This window comes from Lygodium microphyllum, chromosome 17, assembly GCF_053477565.2.
Source record: "Lygodium microphyllum isolate KBCC chromosome 17, Lygodium_microphyllum_v1.1.10, whole genome shotgun sequence".
Taxonomy (NCBI): Eukaryota; Viridiplantae; Streptophyta; class Polypodiopsida; order Schizaeales; family Lygodiaceae; genus Lygodium; species Lygodium microphyllum.
In genome coordinates, this window is record NC_141151.1 from 121,812,163 (window position 1) to 121,834,176 (window position 22,014).

The 22,014-nt window shown below is 40.9% G+C and overlaps 1 protein-coding gene across 6 annotated transcripts in view; it reads left to right on the top strand.

Moving 5' to 3' along the window:
- The window catches only part of ELP2 (elongator protein 2), a 129,650-nt gene extending 108,065 nt beyond the window's left edge, over positions 1–21,585 (top strand). Inside the window, exons 6-11 of one of the 6 annotated variants that reach the window (XM_087697956.1) lie at positions 13,009–13,169; positions 13,272–13,955; positions 19,129–19,459; positions 19,791–20,002; positions 20,182–20,356; positions 20,543–21,585. In XM_087697956.1, the coding sequence (XP_087554082.1) occupies positions 13,009–13,169; positions 13,272–13,955; positions 19,129–19,459; positions 19,791–20,002; positions 20,182–20,356; positions 20,543–21,072 (2,093 nt within the window). In that variant the 3' untranslated portion in view covers positions 21,073–21,585. Of the gene's footprint in view, positions 1–13,008; positions 13,170–13,271; positions 13,956–19,128; positions 19,460–19,790; positions 20,003–20,181; positions 20,357–20,539 lie in introns of all 6 variants that reach the window. The other 5 variants (XM_087697957.1, XM_087697954.1, XM_087697959.1 and 2 more) reach the window with 5 other exon arrangements.
- Positions 21,586–22,014: the final 429 nt, after the last annotated feature.

Sequence of the window (22,014 nt, forward strand, 5' to 3'; positions counted from 1 at the left end):
CAGCAGCAATTGTCAGCTTCCCAAGGTCAAGAATATGCAATCTCTATCACCAAAATGGTCTCCAATGGCTGGGAATTGGCCCCAAAAGCTGGCAGCAACAGTCCAACACCTCTTTCCAACAGCTCCAAAATGAAAAAATGAGATTTCCCTCTCCCTTCAGCCCTATTTAGCCTTTTCCTCACTTGCATGGGAAAGTTTTGCCAAGTGGCAGCTTTCCTTATCCATTTTCAGCAATTTTCAGTCATTTAATTAATTTTTAGAATCAATTAATTCTGAAAATGAATTCAGCCCTTAATCCATGCCGAGAAAATTGACCTTGCCCATCCAAAAATTAATTGGTTAGGCCATTTGCAACCCAAAGTGGTCCCATGCATTAATTGACCCTTGGACAAGCATTAATCCATTAATTAATGCCTAGTCCCTAGTGTCACCATTGACACTTAATGGCCAATTAATGGTCCTAGGGACAAACTGACACCAAAATGCACCTAGAATCTAACGAGTGTAACTTGTTACAACTTTTGCCTTTGACACCCATCTTTTTCACAGGATCCTTAGGCCTTCAATTGTAAAAAAAGTAGCTTGCACCTCACATGTGCAATACATGTGCATATTTTAATTGCACATTTGATTAATCCTTTAATCAAATGTCAATTAAACATAAGCAAAGCATCAAATTTTCACGTCCTCATGACGACAACAAAAGCCAAAAATGCATCATATACATGTGACTTTTTCACCAATGAGTAGAGTTAAAAAAAAACGAGTAAAGTCATCAATGAAGGTGATGAGATAATAACATCCATCGAATGATACTGTTTGCATAGGTCCACACACATCGGATTGCACAATCTGTAATCTGGCCCTGTCGCCTTAAAAGCAACATTACGAGAAAAAGAGAATTGATGCATTTTTCCCAAAATGCATCCCTCACAAATATGCTCAGGAGTTCTCTCCAAGAGAGGTAATCCATCTAGCATCTGAGTATGCTGTATAAGCATCAAATTGCCATAGTTAACATGCCCCATGTGAGCATGCAATAACTCTATCTATGGCATAGCAATAGTAAGAGTATATACTAAATAGATTGATTGATCAATTGAATAAGCATCTAACTAATAGAGTCCATGAAATAATGTGTGAGTCAATACCAAAGTCAAAAATTCTTTATCCCTAACCATGCATTTGTCATTATCAAATGCGACCTTCAGACTATACTTTGCTAAAGAAGAAATGGAGAACAGATTCTTCTTTATCCATTGTATATATAATGCATCTTGTAAACGGAGAATAGAGCCATCAATGGCTTTCAAGACAATCTTTCCAATACCTCTAATAGGGTACGATGCATTGTTGGCACATTGCATAAATTTGCTAATAGGAGCTGCAATAATAGAGGAAAAACAAATCCCTTCGGGATGTAATGTGCTTAGAAATATCACTGTCAAAAAAGCAAAGGCTAGCATCCTGAGTAGGGCTAAATGCTCTATCAGCCCAAGAAGAGTGATGATTGCAAGTGTAAAAATAGTAGTCATGGTCTACAACAAAGGACACAAACTCTGTAGTTGTAGAAGGTGCATCAGAAATATACATGCTTGACTCCTCCTTGGCAATGTGCTTATTACATTGTGTGATGTAGTGACTTGGTTTCTTACAAAATGGCTCTTCTTGGCTTGCGTGCCCCCTTGCTTCTTGTTGCTTTGTGAAGTACCTTAACTTGTAGAACTCTGCGAAGCATTTTTAGATTGGCTACCCTTGCCCTTTTGTGTTGCCATAAGAGCCTGTTGAGAGGCTACACTGTCCACCCCATTGTTCTTTCTTGTTTGCTCTTTTGTTAGGAGTAAACTAACCAACTGAAGAAAGGTAAGTGGTTGCAGAGAAACTTTTATGGTGAGATTTAAGGCCGTGTGAAAGCCCAAATAAGTGGGTTGCGAGGAATTTAAAGTAGTAGAGATCATCTATGTGTTAGAATAATACTCATCTACATTCATTAATTGCCCACATAGCAAGTCGTGAATTTTGTTAAGCTGATCGTGCAGGGCATTACCTTCATCCATCTTCGCATTCTCAATCTCTTTTTCCAGGAAAGAGATGTGTTTCTCATTTCTTCCAGCAAACATCTGCTCAAGTGTGAGCCATGCTTCTCATGAAGAAGCAACAGATTTTATATGTGGGATTATGAACCGTTGAACTACCAATGTAATAAGTGACAATGCTTGAGCATCCCATGTGTCCCAAGCCTTTTGTGCAAAGTGTTTGGGCCGGAGTGAGCCTTTGACCACGTCCGCAAGGAGAGATTTCTTTACAACTAACATAATCTCAAAGATTTTTTTTCAATCAACACATTATTTATCATGAATGACCATAGAGAATAGTTATTGCTATCCAATCTATCCTCTTTGGATACAAATGTGAATACAATATTTTGTCCTTGATTGGCCATGGGAAATATCACTGTTTCAAAGAACACAAAAGCAAGAATCAAAGCTGGAACAACATGGAAGTTTGCGAATTTCCAAATATTACAGCATATATCAAGCTGTAATTAGCAAAATTGTGTCACACTTTATCACAATCGTCCAATGTACAAACAATGCTCAGCAGCACAACCTATGCAGGCAGCAGAAGCCCCAAAGTTTTGCTATCCAAAAGCTGTGGCATCGTTCCTTCTGCACTCTGCTAGGCTTTGCCTATTCCACCAGGCCTGTCAGCACCAGTCAGCCAGCATTAGAGGTACCATTTATTCGTTTTTTATTTAGAAATTTGCATCATAGAGAGGGACTTTTTTCCAAGGAATACTTGTCTACTCCTGCACGTACTTTCGGGCACACACAAAATGCAGATTCTTGGGATTCATGTCAGAAATTTTTGGGGATTTTAGATTTTTAAATGACATTGGTACACGTATTGAAGGTTCAGTAAAATAGACTGAAATTGGGTAAAACGTAGTGTGCTTTATTTTGAAAAGATGGTTTTATTGAGGGCTGTTTGCAAACTACAGCTTGTACAAAGTTATGTTTGTGGTTCCACACAAACACTCTTTTGGTGACTACTTATACTTTGTGAATATCATTAATGACTACTTTAGCTGTAGATGGATACATGGTTTAAAGCCAAGTCCAAAGAGTTTTTGTGCTTCAAGCAGTTTATTAGCATAGGTGAAATTTTGTTAAGATGTAAAGTGGTTAGTCTTTGTTCAGATTGAGGGATGGAGTATATGTGGTTGAACATGGGATAAAACACCTATGTACAGTGCCATATACACCACATAAAAAATGTTGTAGCTGAGAGGAAAACAGGTTACTCATGGAGATGGCACAATGCATAATCAAAAGTGAAGCTTTTCCACATAGTTTTTGGCTTGAGATTGGTTTATGTGCAACCTATGTACTTAACATGTATCCTACTAAGGTGTAGCAGTCTCATAACTTTGTATGCGGTTTGGGATGACAAAAAGCCATTTGTTGCTCACTTGTATGTTTTTGGTTGTTTGGTTTATGCTTTGGTACTAGTGCAACAATGCAAGAAGCTGAATGACAAAATTGTAAAATCTATTTTTGTTGGGTTTTGTTGGGTACAATAATGAAAGCAAAGGTTATAAGTTATACTATCCAAAGAGTAAGCATATCTTGCTCAGCTGTGATGTTGTCTTTGTGGAAAATGTTCAACCTTTACTTTTATATACGAAAGGGACAGATGTACGCTCAGAAGATATTTATGACACTTTGTTGCCTCTTGGCAGTGGTTTGCAGCCATATGGCAATGCCAAATGAGAGTTATTTAGCTTGCATATCTTTCTCATAATAATATAGATTAGCCTATTTCTAATGTGAATGCGAATGATGCATTTCTTGATGAGAGAGTAGAGATTGAGCAGTCTAGGTGTATGCCGAACTAGTTGGTGCAAACATTGCATGACAATAAGTTTGATGCATTGTTGACTAATTGTTCTCATTTTGCATCTCATAGTGTCTCTTATGTGCGAGATTGTTTTGCATTGATTGTTTTTGGTCTGTGTGATGAGGATGAGCATGGATCTTTTGAAGAGGCACAAATTTCAGAAAATTAGATGGTTGGTATATAATTTGAGTATGGTGCTATTATAAAAAATGGTGCTTGGTTCTTATGTGATTGATCTCCTGGTAAGAAGGCCATTGGCACCAAGTGGGTTTACAAGTTAAAGCGCAAGGCAATTGGTAGTGTTGATTGCTACAAAGGTAGACTTGTGGCAAAGGCTTATGCTTAGTAGAAGGGCATTGATTTTGATGTGACCTTTGCTCCCACTTGTTGTCTAACAACCATTCATAGCATTTATGTATTAATAGCTCATAATGGTTTGAATGAACATCAGTGGGATGTCAAAAATGCATTTTGGAAAGGTGACTTACACGAGGAAGTATATATTTTTTTCGCCTTGTGGTTGTGCTAAAAGTGCAAGAAAATAAAGTATGCAGATAGAAAAATGCATTGTATGGTTTGAAGCAAGTATCTCGAGCTTGGTATGAGAAGATACATGTATACTTGATTGCATGAGGTTTTTAGGATAGTTTGATTGAAAGCACGTGATGTGTTAGACGTAAGGGTGATATATATTTGATCAATGTTGTTTATTGATGACATGTTGCTCACTGGTTCTAATGAGACATATTGGTGATCTTAAGATTGAGCTGAATTTAGCTTTTGACACGTTAGATTTGGGCCTATTGCATCATTATTTGGATATTCAATTCAATCAAGGTGATGAAGGTATTGGTTGTGCCAAACAATGTAGGTTGAGACATTATTTAGAGATTCGGTCTTGAGGATAGCAATCCTATTGCTACTCCTATGGAGACAAGTTTAAAGTTGAGCCTTCATGATATGAGAGATTGCCTTGGCGTCTTTCTCTGTCAGTAGATTGTTGGATGCTTGATTTATGTATGCTTTATAAGGCATGAAATTTAGTTTGTAGTCTTATAAATTAGTAGGTTTATGCATAACCCAGGTACTAAGCATTGACAAGCAGTGGAGCAGATCTTTTATTAGTGTGGTACTGTGTACCTCAGGCAATTTTATCCCAAGGGGGATCATTACCACTAAATTTACATGCTTTTTTGGATTCTAATTGGATTGATTGTTAGAATACTCATGTATCCACAACTGGTTTTTGCTTCATGCTTGGCAGCTCATGCATATTGTGGTTGAGCAAGAAGCAGCCTAGTGTGGCCACTTCTAGTTGTGAAATTGAGTATAGGGTAGCTTTCATAGCTACGGTTGAGTGTGTTTGGCTCATGTCTCTCAGCTAATTTGGATGTTATCTGGTATGATCATCTTAAGTGACACTCAAAGTTCATTGGTAGCTATAGGAAATTCAATGTTTCATGCACATACTAAGCACATTGAGGTGTATTATTATTATGTCAAAGAAAGGCACTATAGGAGAGATCTATGTGCCAATACATAACAAACTTGCAGATTCACAGAGGCTTTGCCTTGTGAGAAGTTAGAAGCTTTCTGTAAAACTTTTTCTTACTCTCCTCTATGGATTGATCTAGTCCACTAAGCATGGCACTTCTATATACATGATTGCTAACTCTTGTTCACTGTATCATTCTTTTTTTTGGGGGAGGGGGGGCGTGGAACAGTTAGGGTTAGGGTAACTCAGAGACAATGAACACAGTGAATAAATGAAGTGATATAACTACTGAATAATACGATGCTCATGCAGCAAACACATTATGCAGTGAATGAATACTGAACCTCAAACTCCTGTATCTCAAGGATCAAGGCAAGGGTAATGAGCTGGAGAGTGTATCATACTTCGAATGGATCCCGAATCGCAGCAAGGCAGCATCCAGATGTCAAACACCAACAAACACAGCAGTGAGAAGTTGGATTTGAAACAGACAACAGTGAGGAGAGAGAAAGACTAAAAACGCAGGCAGCAGGTGAGAGAAAGACTTAAAACGTAGGTAGGACAGCGCGTAAGAGAGAGAAAGACTAAAAACGCAGGCAGTAAGTGAGAGAAAGACTAAAAACGCAGGCAGGACAGCCTGTAGAAGAGAGAAAGACTTAAAACGTAGACAGTAGGACTCTGATGACGTGGTAGGCTGTACGGCAGTAGGTCTGCACAGGAACAGCAGTCGCCTGACTGAAATCAGCTCCAAATTTTGATTTACCCCAAGGTGTCCCATCCCAAAGTAGCCAGGGCATCGGACAAAGGGTGCGTGTCGGTTGCCTAGTGACCTACTAAGACTATAGAGGTGATGGTTATCTTAGCAAGGGAGCCCAAGGGATCACCCCAGAGAGGCCAGGGCATTGGACCAAGAGTGCACGTCGGCTGCCCAAGGGCCTACCAAGTCCTACAAAGGCGGATGGATACAAGAATGGATTGTGTTGGTTGTGTTTTGTTTGTTTGTTTGTTTTTTTTTTTTGGGTTGGAAAAGTGTTTAGAATATACATAAGGAATATAGGGGAAGTGGCCGATTAATTGACAGATAGGAAATGATAAAGAGAGTTTTAAACCCAAGTCATTCACAAAACTAGCAAGCCAATGCCTCACACTGACTAGGATAAGTGCCTAAGGATGATAAAAGTGTGTGTGTGTGCCAATCATGTGGTGAATATATGTAGAGGTAAAAAAGATGATGGTGGACTTAGCAAGACAAGCAAAGCAAGTGAGCAAGCAAGGATAGGGAAATTGCCTTTTAGGAGAACTGCCATGTGTTATGCCACAAATATGGTGGATCGTAGAGTCGACCACAAAGAATAAATGAATATAATATCTAAAAAATGGAAGCATTATCACTGTCACTATCAAGAGTAAAGGCCGCCCCCTCTCAACTTGGAAGGGAAAGCAAGAGGGAAGCACCCTCTCCCTGTCAAGCTGAAGAAGTAGGGGAGGGTGTACCCAAGCCGATCCTGGGTAGCAGGTATTGAAGAATCGGCTGGTTGACCACTTTGGTTAAAATGTTTGTAAAATTATTTGATGAAGGCACAAACTCTAGACGAATAGTGCCTAGCTCAACCTGCTCTCTGAAAAAGTGAAAGTGGACTCCCATATGTCGTGTCCGTGGTGTGATGATCGGATTGCCCGCGAGGGCAATGGCACTCTGGTTGTCGCAGTAGACAATTGTGGGAGTGTCACATGGTAAATGAAGTGCCGATAGTAGACTCCTCAGATAGATGGCCTCGGTGGTGTCATCAAAGAAAGCCCGATACTCAGCCTCGGCCAAGGAAGCCGCCATTGTCTCCTGCTTACAGTTGGACCAAGAAATGGGAGCTAAACCCAAGGTAAAGAGACAGCCGCCATGGGAATGGTGGGTGTCAGGATCTCCTGCCCAATGAAAATCAGTGTACCCCTGCAAACATAAACCAAAACCATAAGAAAAAGTACACCGCAAATAACGCAACACACGAAGACATGCAGTCCAATGTGGCATCCTAGGTGATGTGAAATACTGACTAAGTATGCTAATTGAGTAAGCTAAATCTGGCCTAGTGTGAATTAACCAAATAAGTTTTTCTATAATAGAGCGATAGGTATGGTCATCGAAGGGCTGTCTTAGGGTATCCTTCGACAAGTGGATAGTAGAATCAAGAGACATGGCCACTAGCCGTGTCTGGTCCGTAGTGTACTGGTCCACGAGCTGAAGTGCGTACCTCTGCTGTGACACAAAAATATAGCCCTCAGAACAAACTACCTCCACCCCCAAAAAATAGGACAACAAACCAAGATCTGTCATTTCAAATGTAGCTTGAAGCTTAGTCTTAATTTTTGCTATGGTAGCAGAATCTGAACCTATGAGGAGTAAGTCATCAACTTATAGCAGGATATAGCTAACCCCCTCTATAGTAGATCGAACATATAAGTTCGGATCATAAGGGGTAGAATAGTATCCATGAGTCTGTAAGAACTCATCCATCCTATGGGATCAAGATCGCGGCGCTTGCTTCAGTCCATAAAGAGCTTTATGCAAGCAGAATACCTTATTTCTCGAGTTGCCAGAAGAAAAGCCTAGTGGTTGCTTCACATAGATCTCCTCCTCGAGAAAACCATTTAGGAAGACACTCTCGATATGCATCTGATGTATCGGCCAACCATGGTGAGCGGCTAGTGCGAGTAGCAACCGAAAGGAAGTCAAACGTGCAGTAGGGGCAAAGGTCTCTTCATAATTGATGCCATGCTTTTATCGAAACCCTTGCATTACAAGGCGAGCCTTGTACTTGTCTAAAGTTCCATCATCTTTTAGCTTAGTCCTAAAAATCTATTTTGTCCCGATGACTTGCTTGTGGCTCGGACGATCTTCCAATCTCCAAGTCGCATTTCGGTCAATACTCTCGAGCTTCATCTCCATGGCCACTCGCCATCGAGGGTGCTGAAGAGCCTCCTGCTATGTATCCGGCTCAGAATGCGCTATATAATTAGTTGTAAATAGTGACACAAATGATGCCTGAGGAGCAAGCCGGGCAAATCTTCTAGGTCCCTCCGTAGTGGAATTTGGTGGTAGGATCCCCAAGTCCCACAAGATCTGCTGGTACCAGCGAGGTAACGGGTCTCGCGAAGGGAGCTTAGGAACTGAAGAATTTGCGGGAAGGTCAGGAGCGGGAAGTAGACTAGGCTTAGTAGGCACGATCTGCGATGATGTGGAAGAAGGAATCGGATTGGAATCCGGTGCAGAAGATTGCACAATATCCCTCTTGTCAAAGACGACATCCCGCCTAACGATCACCTTGTTTTTCCGAGGATCGAACGGCTTTCGCCTCAGAGGAATATCCCACAAAAATAAGAAGATTATCTCGCGGAGTGAGCTTTTCTATCTTGTCGTCAGGCGCGTGTGTGTATGCACGACACTCGAAGACTTTGAAGTGGGAAATAACAAGCTGAGAGCCAAAGAATACCTCATACGAGGTCTTGTGAGGAAGAGCCATAGTTGGACACCGGTTAAGGATGTATACCGAAGTGTTAAGAGCCTCGACCCAAAGGTGCTCAGGAAGCTCTGCTGAGAACAGCATAGAGTGTGCCATTTTCATGACTGTCCTGTTCCTACGCTCTACAAGTCCATTCTGAGAAGGGAAGTTGGTAGAGATAAGATGGTGAGAAATGCCATGCTGCTGTAGAACTCTGAGAACTCGTGGGAGATAAACTCACCACCTCTATCACTCCTCATGCAACCGACATGATGACCAGTCTGGTTATGAACCAGCAGCACCCAAGCAAAAAAGGATGTGAAAGCATCGGATTTATGCTTGAGGAAGTACACCCACAAGTATCTCCACTATCAAAAAGAAGTACAGTGTGCCATTCAAGGCAGCAGTGGATGTCGGCCCACAAAGATCAACATGAATCAATCCAAGAGGCGCCTTAGCTCTATGAGAGGACTACTGAGGAAATGGGGTACGGTGCTACTTCCCGAGCTGACAAGCTTTACAAACATCTCGAGCGAGCTTCAGGCATGGAAGGACCTCAACCAGCTCACAGTGTGATAACTCATAAAGTGAGTCATAACCAAGATGCCCTAAGCGAAAATGGCAAAGACGCTCATTGTTCGTAGGCTCCTGAGAGATGACTAGGGCCTGGAAGCTATGGAACAGGGAGCCCTCAATTGTTGGCTCGGTCAGAAAGTGTGTCATGTGGTATAGGCCATTACGCTGTGCCTCACCGCGAGCAATCACTAAACCAGTCAGAGAGAAAACCGCTCGCCCCTATCGGCAAAGTTGTTGAACAGATAACAAGTTCACCCCAAGCTGAGGGACATGATATACATTATCCAGCATAGCTAGATCCAGACCCTTATTAGTGGCAAAACTGACGCAACCTTGTGTTTGAATCTTGACCGAGGAGTGGTTTCCTACACTGATCAGCCAGGCTGCAGGGGCTTGGGTATGGAAGATTTCCTCTATAGGAGTCATGTGATGTGTAGCTCCACTGTCCACAATCCAAGTAGGAGTTGAAGTGCTTGGCTGTGTCAAGTGGGCCTCTGCAATAACCGTGTCGGGAGGCAACTCACAGATATGACGAGACTCGCATCTAATGTCTCTATGGAGACGATGTGGGCCTCTACAGACCAGTCAGACAAGCCCTTTGGAGTTGAGAATGTTGTCGATTGAGATGGCTTTGCGGTGGCAGTGTGAGTCTGACCTTTAAACTGCCCCTTGCCATCACCCTGCCTCCCTTGCAGGGGGTTGCCCGACTGAGGGGCGGGGGTCTGAGACTTAGGTTTTGGTGTTGTGCCACTTGCCTTTGATTGACACTTGTCGTCAAAATGGCCAGCCTTTTGACAATGTTGACAATATCTATTCTTTTTAGGTACATTCTACCACCCAAGTTTGAGAGATTGGGATGTTCCCTTTGATTCCCCGGATTGATTTTGCTTTTGCTTTTGATTTTGATTTTGATTTTGATTTTGATTTTGAGTGGAGGTTTGGTTTTGTTTTTTCCTTTCCTTGTTGCCCTTTTTGAGAATGAGCAACAAGAGCCCCCTCTGAAGAGGAATTCATATGAAATTGATCGAACAACTGTGCGTAATGCAACGGTTAACACTCAAATTCATAGAATGTAGGCATGTTAGGTGTTGAAATTATGCCTTACACAAAATTGAAGTATTTCCTAGGGAGTTTGTATAGGAACAATGTGACATCCATAGTGATGTGCGTAAACACACTTAGGACCACTAGGACATATTTTCCTCTCATTAGGAGGTTTTCTCCCCCGACCTTGTATATATGCCTATTCACTTTTACGGCATATTTAGTTTTGTAAATCTTTTCTATTAGTACTATTCGATATCATTTGAATTGTGCTCTCTCAAGCTTCTTCTTCCCCAAGCATTGTACTTGCATTCTTGCAACCCGAAGGCCAATAATACTAATGTCAAAGATGATGAAGACAAGCTGAAACATGTGTGTCATATGGAGAAAGCAACTCCTTCTCAAACCATTCACGTCGATGCCCAAGGAATAGAAAGAGCTCATGTCAGCTATGGTGGGGAGGGCTTGATGAATTGAAGAGTTGTGTGAGAGGAGGAGCTACCATGGTAGTGTCAATATGTGCTTGAAGCTCAACCTTGAGATTGTGGAGCCCCCATTCTGGTTAGAAAAGCAAGGCTTTAACAAGAAAGAACATGGAGCAATTAGAGAGTTATGTTTCCAATCTCGTTAGAACCGGTGGATATGTGCAATTTTAATCCTTGATGGAAATACAACCCGAACATGTGAGTACTGGAAGAGACTAGATCCTGCATATTAGTGCTTCATATTGTGATGCGTGATGCTAAAGCCAAGAAAAACAAGGTAAAGCTCAGAGAGCAAAATGCAGCAGAAGATAAAGAGAATGAAGGAAGTCCTTGAGGTAAGCTCAGAAAGCCTTTCAGTATGAGGAAGCATATTGAGGACTTTGTGATATTAAAAATTGTCAAGCCATCAAAGACAAAAGCTTAAGCAAAGGGAATGCTACACTCTCTAATCTACAAATCCAGTGTGATAAATGAGGCAGTATTCAAAGTGGATTTTGTTATGAGATTGCATGAACCTATGTTAGCCATTTTGCTACTTGGGTTCTAGTTGATCATTTGTCAAAAAAGACAAGATTATTACCACTTGAACTCTTATTGGTGTTACAGTTAGCCCATAATTTTGTTAAGAAATTGTTTAGGTGGTATGGATTTACTAATAGACATAGTCAATGATTGGGACTGCAGGTTTACATTGTTACACCTTGGACAGCTTTGAATTTGAGTTCTTTTGATTATCCTCAATATGAATGTCAAACCGAACAGGTCAATTGGACTTTTTGGGGGATGTGCCTTCTGGAAATATGTCAAGTTCATGGGAGGATTTTCTTCTTCATTTAGAATTTGAAGATAACTGTACTAAGCATACCATTTAAGTTATACTTCTTTGATGCTCATGTACATCCAGATATCTGCCTATGGTGAGATTCCAGGGATTAAGCATGAAGCTGTGGATCATTATTGCACCTGGAATCCGAAGCACGAAGCTGCGGAGTTATTTTTGTAAGACATGCAAGAAATGTTGCAGATGGCCAAAGGTTCTATGCAAAGTACACAGGATTGAGATGGGCTATTCTAATTGAGGCTGTTCTCCTCACGAATGCCGAGAGAGATATGAAATATTTGCTAGTTCCAAGGGATTTGAAGACTTACAGTACAGATCAGTTTAAGAAAGCATCCGCTAGATACTGTGGACCTTTTGTAGGTTCTATGTCTGTTAGGCCAGCTGCTTATTATTAGATTACTACCCCATCTTAAAGTTTCCCATACATATGAGTTGATCAAACTGGTTAGTTGGTTACACTTGAAAAAATGGTAGATGTGTGGGATATGGCATTTATTCTGCTTGATCCTCAAATAGTTGTTGAATTTCTTGAAATGAGATCGAGAGATAACTTCAATAATTGAATACAAGATTGATAGGATTGTATTGGTGGAGAGACATTATATTATCTCCAGTGAGAGTTTCCTGAAATTTATGAGGCTCTTGTTACCGAGCAAATCCTGCCACTTTAAAATCCCCAACAAAAAACCTGTTACCTGGGTACTCTTGCAAGTAAAACACAATATTGTATTACCTTTCATTTGTATTACTTGTGCTCTGATGTGGATAGGGTTTTGTAGTGTCTTTTTATTTTTTGGTACTGGGTGGTGGGTTTTGATGCATTTTTGTGGTTTCTACCTGTTTATAGAATCTCATTTCAAAGGGGTGTGTGTGTGTTTTCCGTGTAGGCTGTGTTGACTTTACACTTTGACAATGTTTTGCATGATGCTTTTGAATCGCTGCATTACAAAAGCCTACTTTATGATTGAAAATGTTCAAATTTGGTTGTATTGTCAAATAAAGTTCTTCTTTTTGTGCATTGTAGGGAATGAGTTCTCTTACAAATTTTTGTATGATACTTCTGAATTGCTGCATTACAGAGAGACTAATTTATGATAGGAAAGGTCCAATTTGGCTTCAAATAACCTATCTTACTTCCATTTGAGACCTGTAATATTGTTTCTGTTAATTTAGGAGGTGCAGAGGTTTCTTTCAAACAAAGTATTCCCACTGGCGCACGAGCTGTCATCGCACTGTCGATAACTTTACTTCCAGCATCAAATGAAAGCTTAGTCATGGCCTTGGGGGGCCTGGATAATCACATTTATCTTTACTGTGGAACAAGAGAGGGACAGGTGTTCAGCTATAATACTGCTGCTTAGCAAAAGAGTAACCTTTTGAGTAGTCGAACTGCTGCTTTTTGTTTAATAACCTAATCAGCTGTACTTCTCTTGTAGTTTGTTCGAGCTTGTGTTCTAAAGGGTCATCAGGACTGGATTCGATCTCTTGACTTTTCACTTCCTACCTCTGAAGGAGGAGATCAAATTTTATATCTTGCAAGTTGTGGACAAGATCGCAATGTTAGAATCTGGAAAATCAGTTCACGAAACTCTGGTGTGAACAGGGAACTTAGTTCTCAAATAAAGGAGAAAAGTGTCAGTATAAAGATGTATATTGAGGGACCAGTTTTCAAAGCTGGTTCAAAGCTGTGGCAAGCCTCCATGGAGTCTTTGTTAGTTGGACATGATGACTGGGTTTATTCTGTAAAATGGCAACCTCCTGTTTCTAATCAAAGTCAAGAGGATGTAAAGCAAGTGACTGGATTGCAGTGTATGAGCATTCTATCAGCCTCAATGGATAGAACTATGATGATCTGGAAGCCTGAACCATCTACCGGTTTATGGATTAACGAGGTGACTGTAGGGGAGCTGGGGCATACTGCATTGGGATTTTTTGGGGGTTTATGGAGTCCAAGTGGAGACTTTATTCTGGCTCATGCATTTGGTGGATCCTTTCATATGTGGTACAATGCTGGGACTGAATGGAAGCCTCAGCTGGTACCCTCTGGACATTCAAGCTCAGTGGTCGACATTGCATGGGCAAAGACGGGTCAGTTCTTACTATCAGCAAGCCATGATCAGGTAAATTAAATCCAGTATTTGTCTCTATAAAGAAATGCTTATAAGACAATATGAGAGTAACTACATAAACATGCTTGTAAGCTAAGAGAAGGTTCTTTTCCTTGAAACTGTTTCTTCCATGTTAGGTATTTTTTCCTAAGTACAAGAAATCTTCAACCATAGAATGCGATAGAGGAGTGGGGAAGAATTGGATGAATCAAGTAACAATAAAGGTAGTGCAAACAGAACATGTTGGAGACATTGAACTGAACAATGCCTTCAAACTTGGAAGGTAAAAAAGTGAAGGTGAAGAGATTAGAATTGTGTGAGGGTAGTGGTAGAAAAGATAAAGAGGAGGCATGGAGTATGGAATCATGGAGTCGATGTTAGCTGCATGCTACCCTTTACAGTACGACCAGTGGTGTCTCTGTTGTCAGTCTGGGGCTAAGAGGGTGGAGTGCATTTCTTCAGTTTCTAATGTTGGAAGGGGTTTTGGACCTGTAGAACATTGACCACTGGTAGCAAGTTGTATTACAATGTTTTGGATGCTTGGTTGTGCACCTCAGCAGTACCCACTCTCTATCTTGCCCACAAGAGTGGTAGGGCACCAAATGCAAAAGTTGGGGCAGGGCTGATGCCGATGACGATTTGATATCAAATGTAACTCACTACCCTGCTGACAGGGGCAGATGAGAGCCTTGCTCGCACTCATGATAGACAAACACGTATGCAAGGAAACAGGCTGAAAATGGTGAGAGTTGTTCTAACTGTTGTGCACTGAATATGATTTAGGACACATGTCTAGCCCATTTCTGAATGTATCCTTCACCTATGAATAATGAGAGAGATTGCTGGCATTAGACTCTCAGGTCTGCCCATACTGATAAAAACCAGACATTCCATAGCAAGACGAACTTGAGTCTTCCTTTGCTTGAGTGTTTAATGTTGTTAGCAACATGTGTCAGAGGGACATGAAATGTTTGATACTATGCTTTTGCTAGTAACATTTGATTAATTTAATTAATCAAATGTGCAATATTGTGATGCACATGTGAGGCACATGGTAGTTATTTCATGGTAACAAGCCAAGGACCCCAAGGAAGTAGTGGGTGTCAAAGGCAAACGTTGTGACAAGTTATGCCTGTTGGGTTTTGGAAGTTAGTTGGTCTTAGTTTTGGCCCTAGGATAATTAATTGGCTATTAAGTGTCATTGGTGACACTAGGGACTAGGCACTTATTAATTAATTTATGCCTATCCAAGGGCCAATTAGGGTTGGGGACCACTTGTTACAAATAGCATAGCCAATTATATTGTGTATGGGCATTTTTAATATTGGGCAGGGTTAGTACTGAAATTACTTTTCAGTATTAACTAATTCTAAAATTTAATTAATTGGCTGAAATTTGTTGGAAATTGGGATTAGAAGGCTGCCACTTGGTAAACATGCCCATGCAATGGGGGAGAAGGCTGTTTGGGGCCTAAGAGAGACTCATTATGTGTGTATGCTAGTTGTGTGACAAAGAGAGGTGCTTCTGATTAGATTGTGAGGCTATAGACACATGCTTGAGGCAGCCAGCTGCTGTAAGAGAGCCTGGAGTAGTAGGCGACAACATTTATGACACCAAGGAATGCTAGAGACAACATTTAATGCGGTTGACAAGAGGTTTGAGGCTCAAAGCAGTAGGTGACAGCATTTAATACTGATCAAGGTAGACAACAGGCAGTTTGGAGGGTTTTTCTATGTGGAAACTTTGATCTCTCTCCTCTCAGCATTCTCTCACATTCTCTGGTCCTTTCTCTGAGTATCTCAACATTTCTTAGCCAACTGAAGGTGTTCTTAGTTAGATTTGGTGGAAAACAGTGAGATTTCTGTTGTAAACTCTAAATCTCAACAGAAATTAGGGTCTAGTAGCCACCTTGGAATCCATGCCAATAGTTAGAGGCATTGTACATTGAATTCGACAGAGCTGAAATTCAAGAAATTGCCAAGGATTTCAGATGCCAACTCATCCCATTTGATTTGGGGCAAAATTTGACAAGTTGAGGATCCAATTTATGTAAGTCCCAGGTGAAGTTCAATTAGCAAATTGCTTTGAAGACTTGCTGATTGGTTGTGACAACAAGGGGCTTTGGATCAGTGGAGGAGATAAAGATATCTCAATTTGTACTCCATCCAATAGCAATAAAAGTTAAAGAAATACCGCAAGGGATGCCAGTTTTGGGGCTAGCAGGGTGTACCCAATATCCAAGAATGTTATGGTAAAGTGTGTATTTCAGTTTATGTTCATTTGTTAATTGTTGTAATTAAGTGCTTGAACATGTTTTACCACGCTCATTGAGAAGGAAGGTTGGTTTTGACATATGATTATCAATAACTTGCCTTTCGCTAGAGTAGAAGAATATCGTGCCTCCATTATTATTATGTTCATGATGGCAAGTGGAGTTTGGACTCTAGTACATCAATGTATCATAGCCAGAATGCATACCGGTCAATGTGCGAGTTGGCATGTCATTTGCTCCATTCAATCTACTTCATATCCTCTCTTTTTCCTTGTTTCTCTTAGGTAACACACAACTACTTGTCAATGTCATCATTATACATCAATTGCCAATGAAACGTGGTATCCACCTTACACATGTGCAAGATCCCACCAGCGAAGTTGCCATCACACGCTAGACTCTTTAATGCTTTGATCTTAATGTTGATACTTTTTTCAAGTGTATATATTAATTAAATCAATGATCTCATAATTGAAAGAGTGTGGTGTTATGCTACATGAGCGCAACCTTGGGACAAAGGACACAATCCTATTGTTTCAGGAGTTTCGACCTATGAAGTACTTAGGCTAGCTCTCACCTAGCCACTTACATGATCGAAGAACACAAGGAGTCGCTTGTAGCGAGCTTGCCAGTCATTTCATCAAACATGATAGAAACATGTGGCAATACTCCACGATCCAAATGAGTGGCTTTTGGTTTTCAACCCTCTACTACCTCCACATGCATGAGAGAGAGCTTGGATATGGCAAGAGAGAGCTGGGAGAGGAAATGGAAGAGCTCTAATCACTTATTCCCTCACTCTTACTCACACAATCTCTAAGTCTCTTATTCTCTCTCGCACACTCTCTCTCACAATGGGAAGCAAGAGAGAAAGTACACAATGCTTTCACACCCCTGAATAGCCTTTTTTATTAGTTCTTATCCCTTTTATACAAGAAGTTTAGGGTTAGGGTTCCTCATGTCTTGTGGGCATCTTGCTCCTTTAGTGGCTTTTCTGAGCGGTCATGGCTGCTCTGCATGCTTCTAGACCTCATTCTTGAAATAGTAATTGCCTAATAGAATTGACAACTTCAAAGTATCACTGGTTGTTACAACTTGTGCAAGTAGGAGCATTACTCTCAACAAAATAATAGCATAAGTTGTTGCAAAACTATTCATAAATTTATGGGTTTCTTTTCTCTCTTTTCTCCTTGCAGTTAACATGTGGTGCAAGCGGGCGGTCCTACTTTACACTAGTTTTGCTTTGGACTATGTCAAAGAGCCCACTTGGTGATTGAACCCTGCTTGTCAGTGACTCATTGTGGGAATTCCCTATAACATTGTTGATGGAACTAATATATCCTAGTGTCAATGTAGAAACCTTGCTTGTCACAAGTTCATAGTGTGAGAACCCCCATAACGTCATTGATGGTACTTCTATATCCCAGGTCAATGTAGCAACCCTGCTTGTCACTGACTCAGAAAGTGTGAGAATCCCTTGTAAGGTCATTGATGGTATTTCTATATCCCTGTGTTGATGTAGCACCTGGCTCATGGTATTATGGTGTATGCCTTAATGGAAATCCACAAAGAAGCAATATAATGTAGCACAAGGGTTCTTCACAATGCTACGAGTTCAGATTCTTAGGGACGAATTCCTCGCAAGAACTATTGGCCACAAAGTCCCCCAGAGATATGGGAGAAAGCATGTCTGAAATGCTCAGTGAGGCTCTTCTTTGTCGAATCCTGGCTATGGAAAGGGCCTGGTCATCATCACTTTGCATCAGATGCGAACCAACACGTCACATAGAAGAAACTCAAGGAGTCTCGTAAGACTGATGAGGCTGGTGAGCATCACTCTCTTAGCTTCCAATCTACCTCATTGTTGGCATGGTTTTCCCACATCTCAAAGCTCTCATGGGTGTCTTTTGAAGTAATGCTGAGATCTATTGTCCAAGACTTCTCAAGGTTGATGAGAGCTAGGAAGAGGAAGTGAGGAGGAGGAATAACATAATTGGGATATGGGGTATTGGTATTCATAGGCAATAAAGAGGAGGCAAGGGAGGCGAGTTGAGACTATAGGGATGTGCATAGGAATGAGCATATGGGTTGTTGAGAGCATCCATAATCGTACTAGTTTTTAGTTGCTCACTTTCGACATTGATAAAATTTTGAGTTGAGCTCATGAGGACTAACAATCCCATCATGCACTCTTGACATCTGTTTTCATGAACTACCATTGTAGACTGAATCTTGTTAGGAGGCGAGCCTAGCTTGTAATTTGCCAATCCTTTTCAGGGCTTAAAAGCACAATCTTGGCATATCCTTGATAGAGTCTTTTAATAGTAGGTCTCATAAAGACCAGGATGTTCTTGTGAACACCCTTAGAAAATATTATCTTTTGAAGTAGATCTTGTTTTATTATCGCAATATGAATCTGAAACTTCCAATCTTGAGAGAGAATTTTAGTGAGCAGGAATACCGTGTAGACAGTTCCTAGACTCCTGGTAGATAATGTACTATGTAAACAGACAGCAGACTAGAGATGGACAATGTACAATACAGAGGGTAGACAGTTCGTAGACTCAAGATGGATAAGAGGACAGCATAGGCAGTTAGTGGACTCAAGATAGATAACGTACAGTCTGAAACAGACTTTGTCATATTGCCCTGCTGGCTGACCAGCTCAATGGCGATTGCATGAATTTAGTGCATGGGCCTTTTCCAACTACAGGCCGCCTCTTTGCAACTACTTGTCCTAACACCATTCTATTTTATTCGAGGAATGCTGAGTTATCAGTTGTCCCTCTTGGCTTCTAGGTGCGTAGACATCAGAATTTTAGTACCCTTTTGGTTTGAGGTTGTTGCTACTTGGAAAATTAAAGTACTCTGAAAGTTCCATTATTTATCTCATGTGCCATGTGTTTTCTGCAGACAACCCGTCTTTTTGCACCATGGGACTGGAAAAGGTTCAGTGAGGTCAGCAAAACCACCTCTTGGCATGAGCTAGCACGGCCTCAAGTTCATGGACATGATCTGAATTGCCTTGCAGTACTTAGGGGTAAGGGCAACCACCGGTATGTAAGTGGGGCTGAGGAGAAGGTGGCCAGGGTTTTTGAAGCATCTGCTTCTTTTCTCAAGACTTTAGAGCATGTACAAGGGGATATCTTGGCTTGTAATGAGATGGTTAAACCAGAGGATGTGAAAGTTCTTGGAGCTAATATGTCTGCCCTGGGATTGTCACAGAAACCTATCTATTCAGCAGGTTTGTGTCTTTCTTGGGCTGTTCAATTTTGAGTTGTCTGATCTTTCTTCCACCTCGTTAGAATTGCCTAGGAATTCGAAGATTCACACATTGTCTCATTTGAAATATGCATTTTGTTCGTTATGGTCATCTATAGTATGGTTATTATGCCAATACTTATGTAATGATGCTCAAGGAATCTAGGCTACATAATAAGTTGTGAACTGTCCTCCATCTGTAGTTTCCAAATTTGAATAGTGACCCTGCTAACTTTTCTGTGGGAGGGTAAACATATTTAATTTAGGTAATTCCATCTCCATGATTTTCTTAAGCTGATGCAAATTTATGGCAGGGAATCAGAATACCAAAGATGTTGGCATTGGTGTTGAAAACATAGAATCAGTTCCAGATGCTGTTCCAGCAGTGCTTGAGGAACCGCCGTTCGAAGAACACCTGGGATGGAATACATTATGGCCAGAATCTCACAAATTATATGGGCATGGTAATGAGCTGTTTTCAATGTGCTGTGATCATCATGGACATCTTTTAGCTACGTCTTGCAAGGTATGTGATTGTTTGGGTAGGTGCTGTAATGAACATACGTGATGCCACCTTTGTTTTATAGAGTTCTTTAATAGCATTCCACTTTTCACTCACTGTTTGCTCCAGTAGTATAGTTCCATGAGTTCTATAGCATCAACACATTACCTATCATTCTTTATGGCTTGCAAAACAAAATTCAGGCACAATCAGCCAGTGTTGCTGAAATCTGGCTATGGGAAACAAGCACTTGGAGAGCAATTGGTCAACTGCGGTCACACACACTGACAGTGACTCAAATGGAGTTTTCACATGGTGATAAGTTCCTTTTGTCGGTGTCAAGGGATCGCCATTTCTCTATATTTGAAGCAACACAGAGTAAGCAAAATATTTCCTGATCAGGAATTCCATTTGAAAGTATCCCTGTTTAATATTCTAAAGAGCTCTCCATGTGCAATTTACTGTATGGAATCTGTTAATCTACTGTGTTGGTGTTTCAGTATGAGTGCTCCCCATTTTCAAGTACAAATATGATTGCTGATGTTCTTTATTTGCTTCCAGAAGGATCCAATGGGTCCCCCTATAAGCTGGTGTCTAGGATTGAGGCTCATAAACGTATCATATGGGCCTGCTCTTGGAGTCCATGTGATTCATTCTTTGCAACAGGATCAAGAGATAAGACCGTGAAATTCTGGGCTGTTGGCATTGGTGGAAATAGTGTAATGGTGAAGCAGGCAGGAAGCCTTCCTCCATTCCAAAGCAGTGTGACAGCTCTAGCTTGGGCTCCACAGAAAGTATCAAATGATAACTTGCTTGTTATAGGAACTGAAGAAGGCCTTATTGAGCTGTGGAAAGCAAAGCCACCTATTTGGGATGGAAAGGACAATAAAGTACAGGGGATTGAACATGCCTGCATTTGCAAGTTTGATGCATTTTCATGTCATGTGGCCAGTGTGAACCGCCTAGTTTGGAGCGATGCAAGTGACAATGACAATCTGCAGCAATGGGAAACTGCTACAGGTTGTCAGAGGATGCAGCTTGCATCTTGTGGAGCTGATCACACAGTCAGATTGTTTACTGTTGAATGCACATGAAATCCTGAATCTCTCTCTCTCTCTCTCTCTCTCTCTCTCTCTCTCTGTGAAAAGAAAGAATAGTAACGTCTTCTAAGATTCCTCAAAGGCACATAGGACGAAACAACGTAACTCAAGATTTCATATAAAATCTACTGCAGGGTGCCATTGCACGAGTGGGAATGAAACTACTAATATGCTATTTATCCATCATAGAAATCTCTCCCTTGGTCCATCTTGTGCTACATGCGGATCTATTACAATATGATGGAGGCTAGGCCAGCAGATCTTTCCAGGTGTTGGTGTGACTAAGCTTTTTGGAAAACCATAGATTGGTGCATGGCTCTTGGAACTATACACATGCACGTTGTCTCTCTAATGTTGCATAGCGTTGTGCTCGCCTAGCTTGTAGGTTCCAATGCTCGAATTGGGGGACCTTCTTTCTTAAAACATCCTCCAAATGCTTTTGTTATCCTCACCCAATAATAATTGGTAGATCTCTAATCTCAAGCTTGCACAAGTAGTCACTTTTTCCTTTGCAAGGAATCGATGGAGTGTTCTAGATTGTTTATATGTATAAATGTTGAGGGAAATATCCCAATGTAGTTAGGTTCATATATCACGATAATCATAATCATACCAGCTTTTCTAAGGGACAATACTAGGTGGTTTGCGTTGGGAGAGTGTATTGTGTGGAAAAAGGTATGCACAGTATTTGCTAGGGCTCTTATAAGTTGCCAGAAGTTATGTGGGACCATAATCTATAGGCTTTCATAGATTGCACTACTATGAACATCTCGTGGGTCTCTTATAAAATGTACCTTAGATTGCACTATTATGAACATTTATTAGGTCTCTTATAAAATTGTACCTTGGATTTTTTGAGGGGTTCACATTGAGGTTGATCTTCTAGAGATGTGAAAGCATTGTACGTGTGATAGTGCTCCTTTAACTCTATCTCAA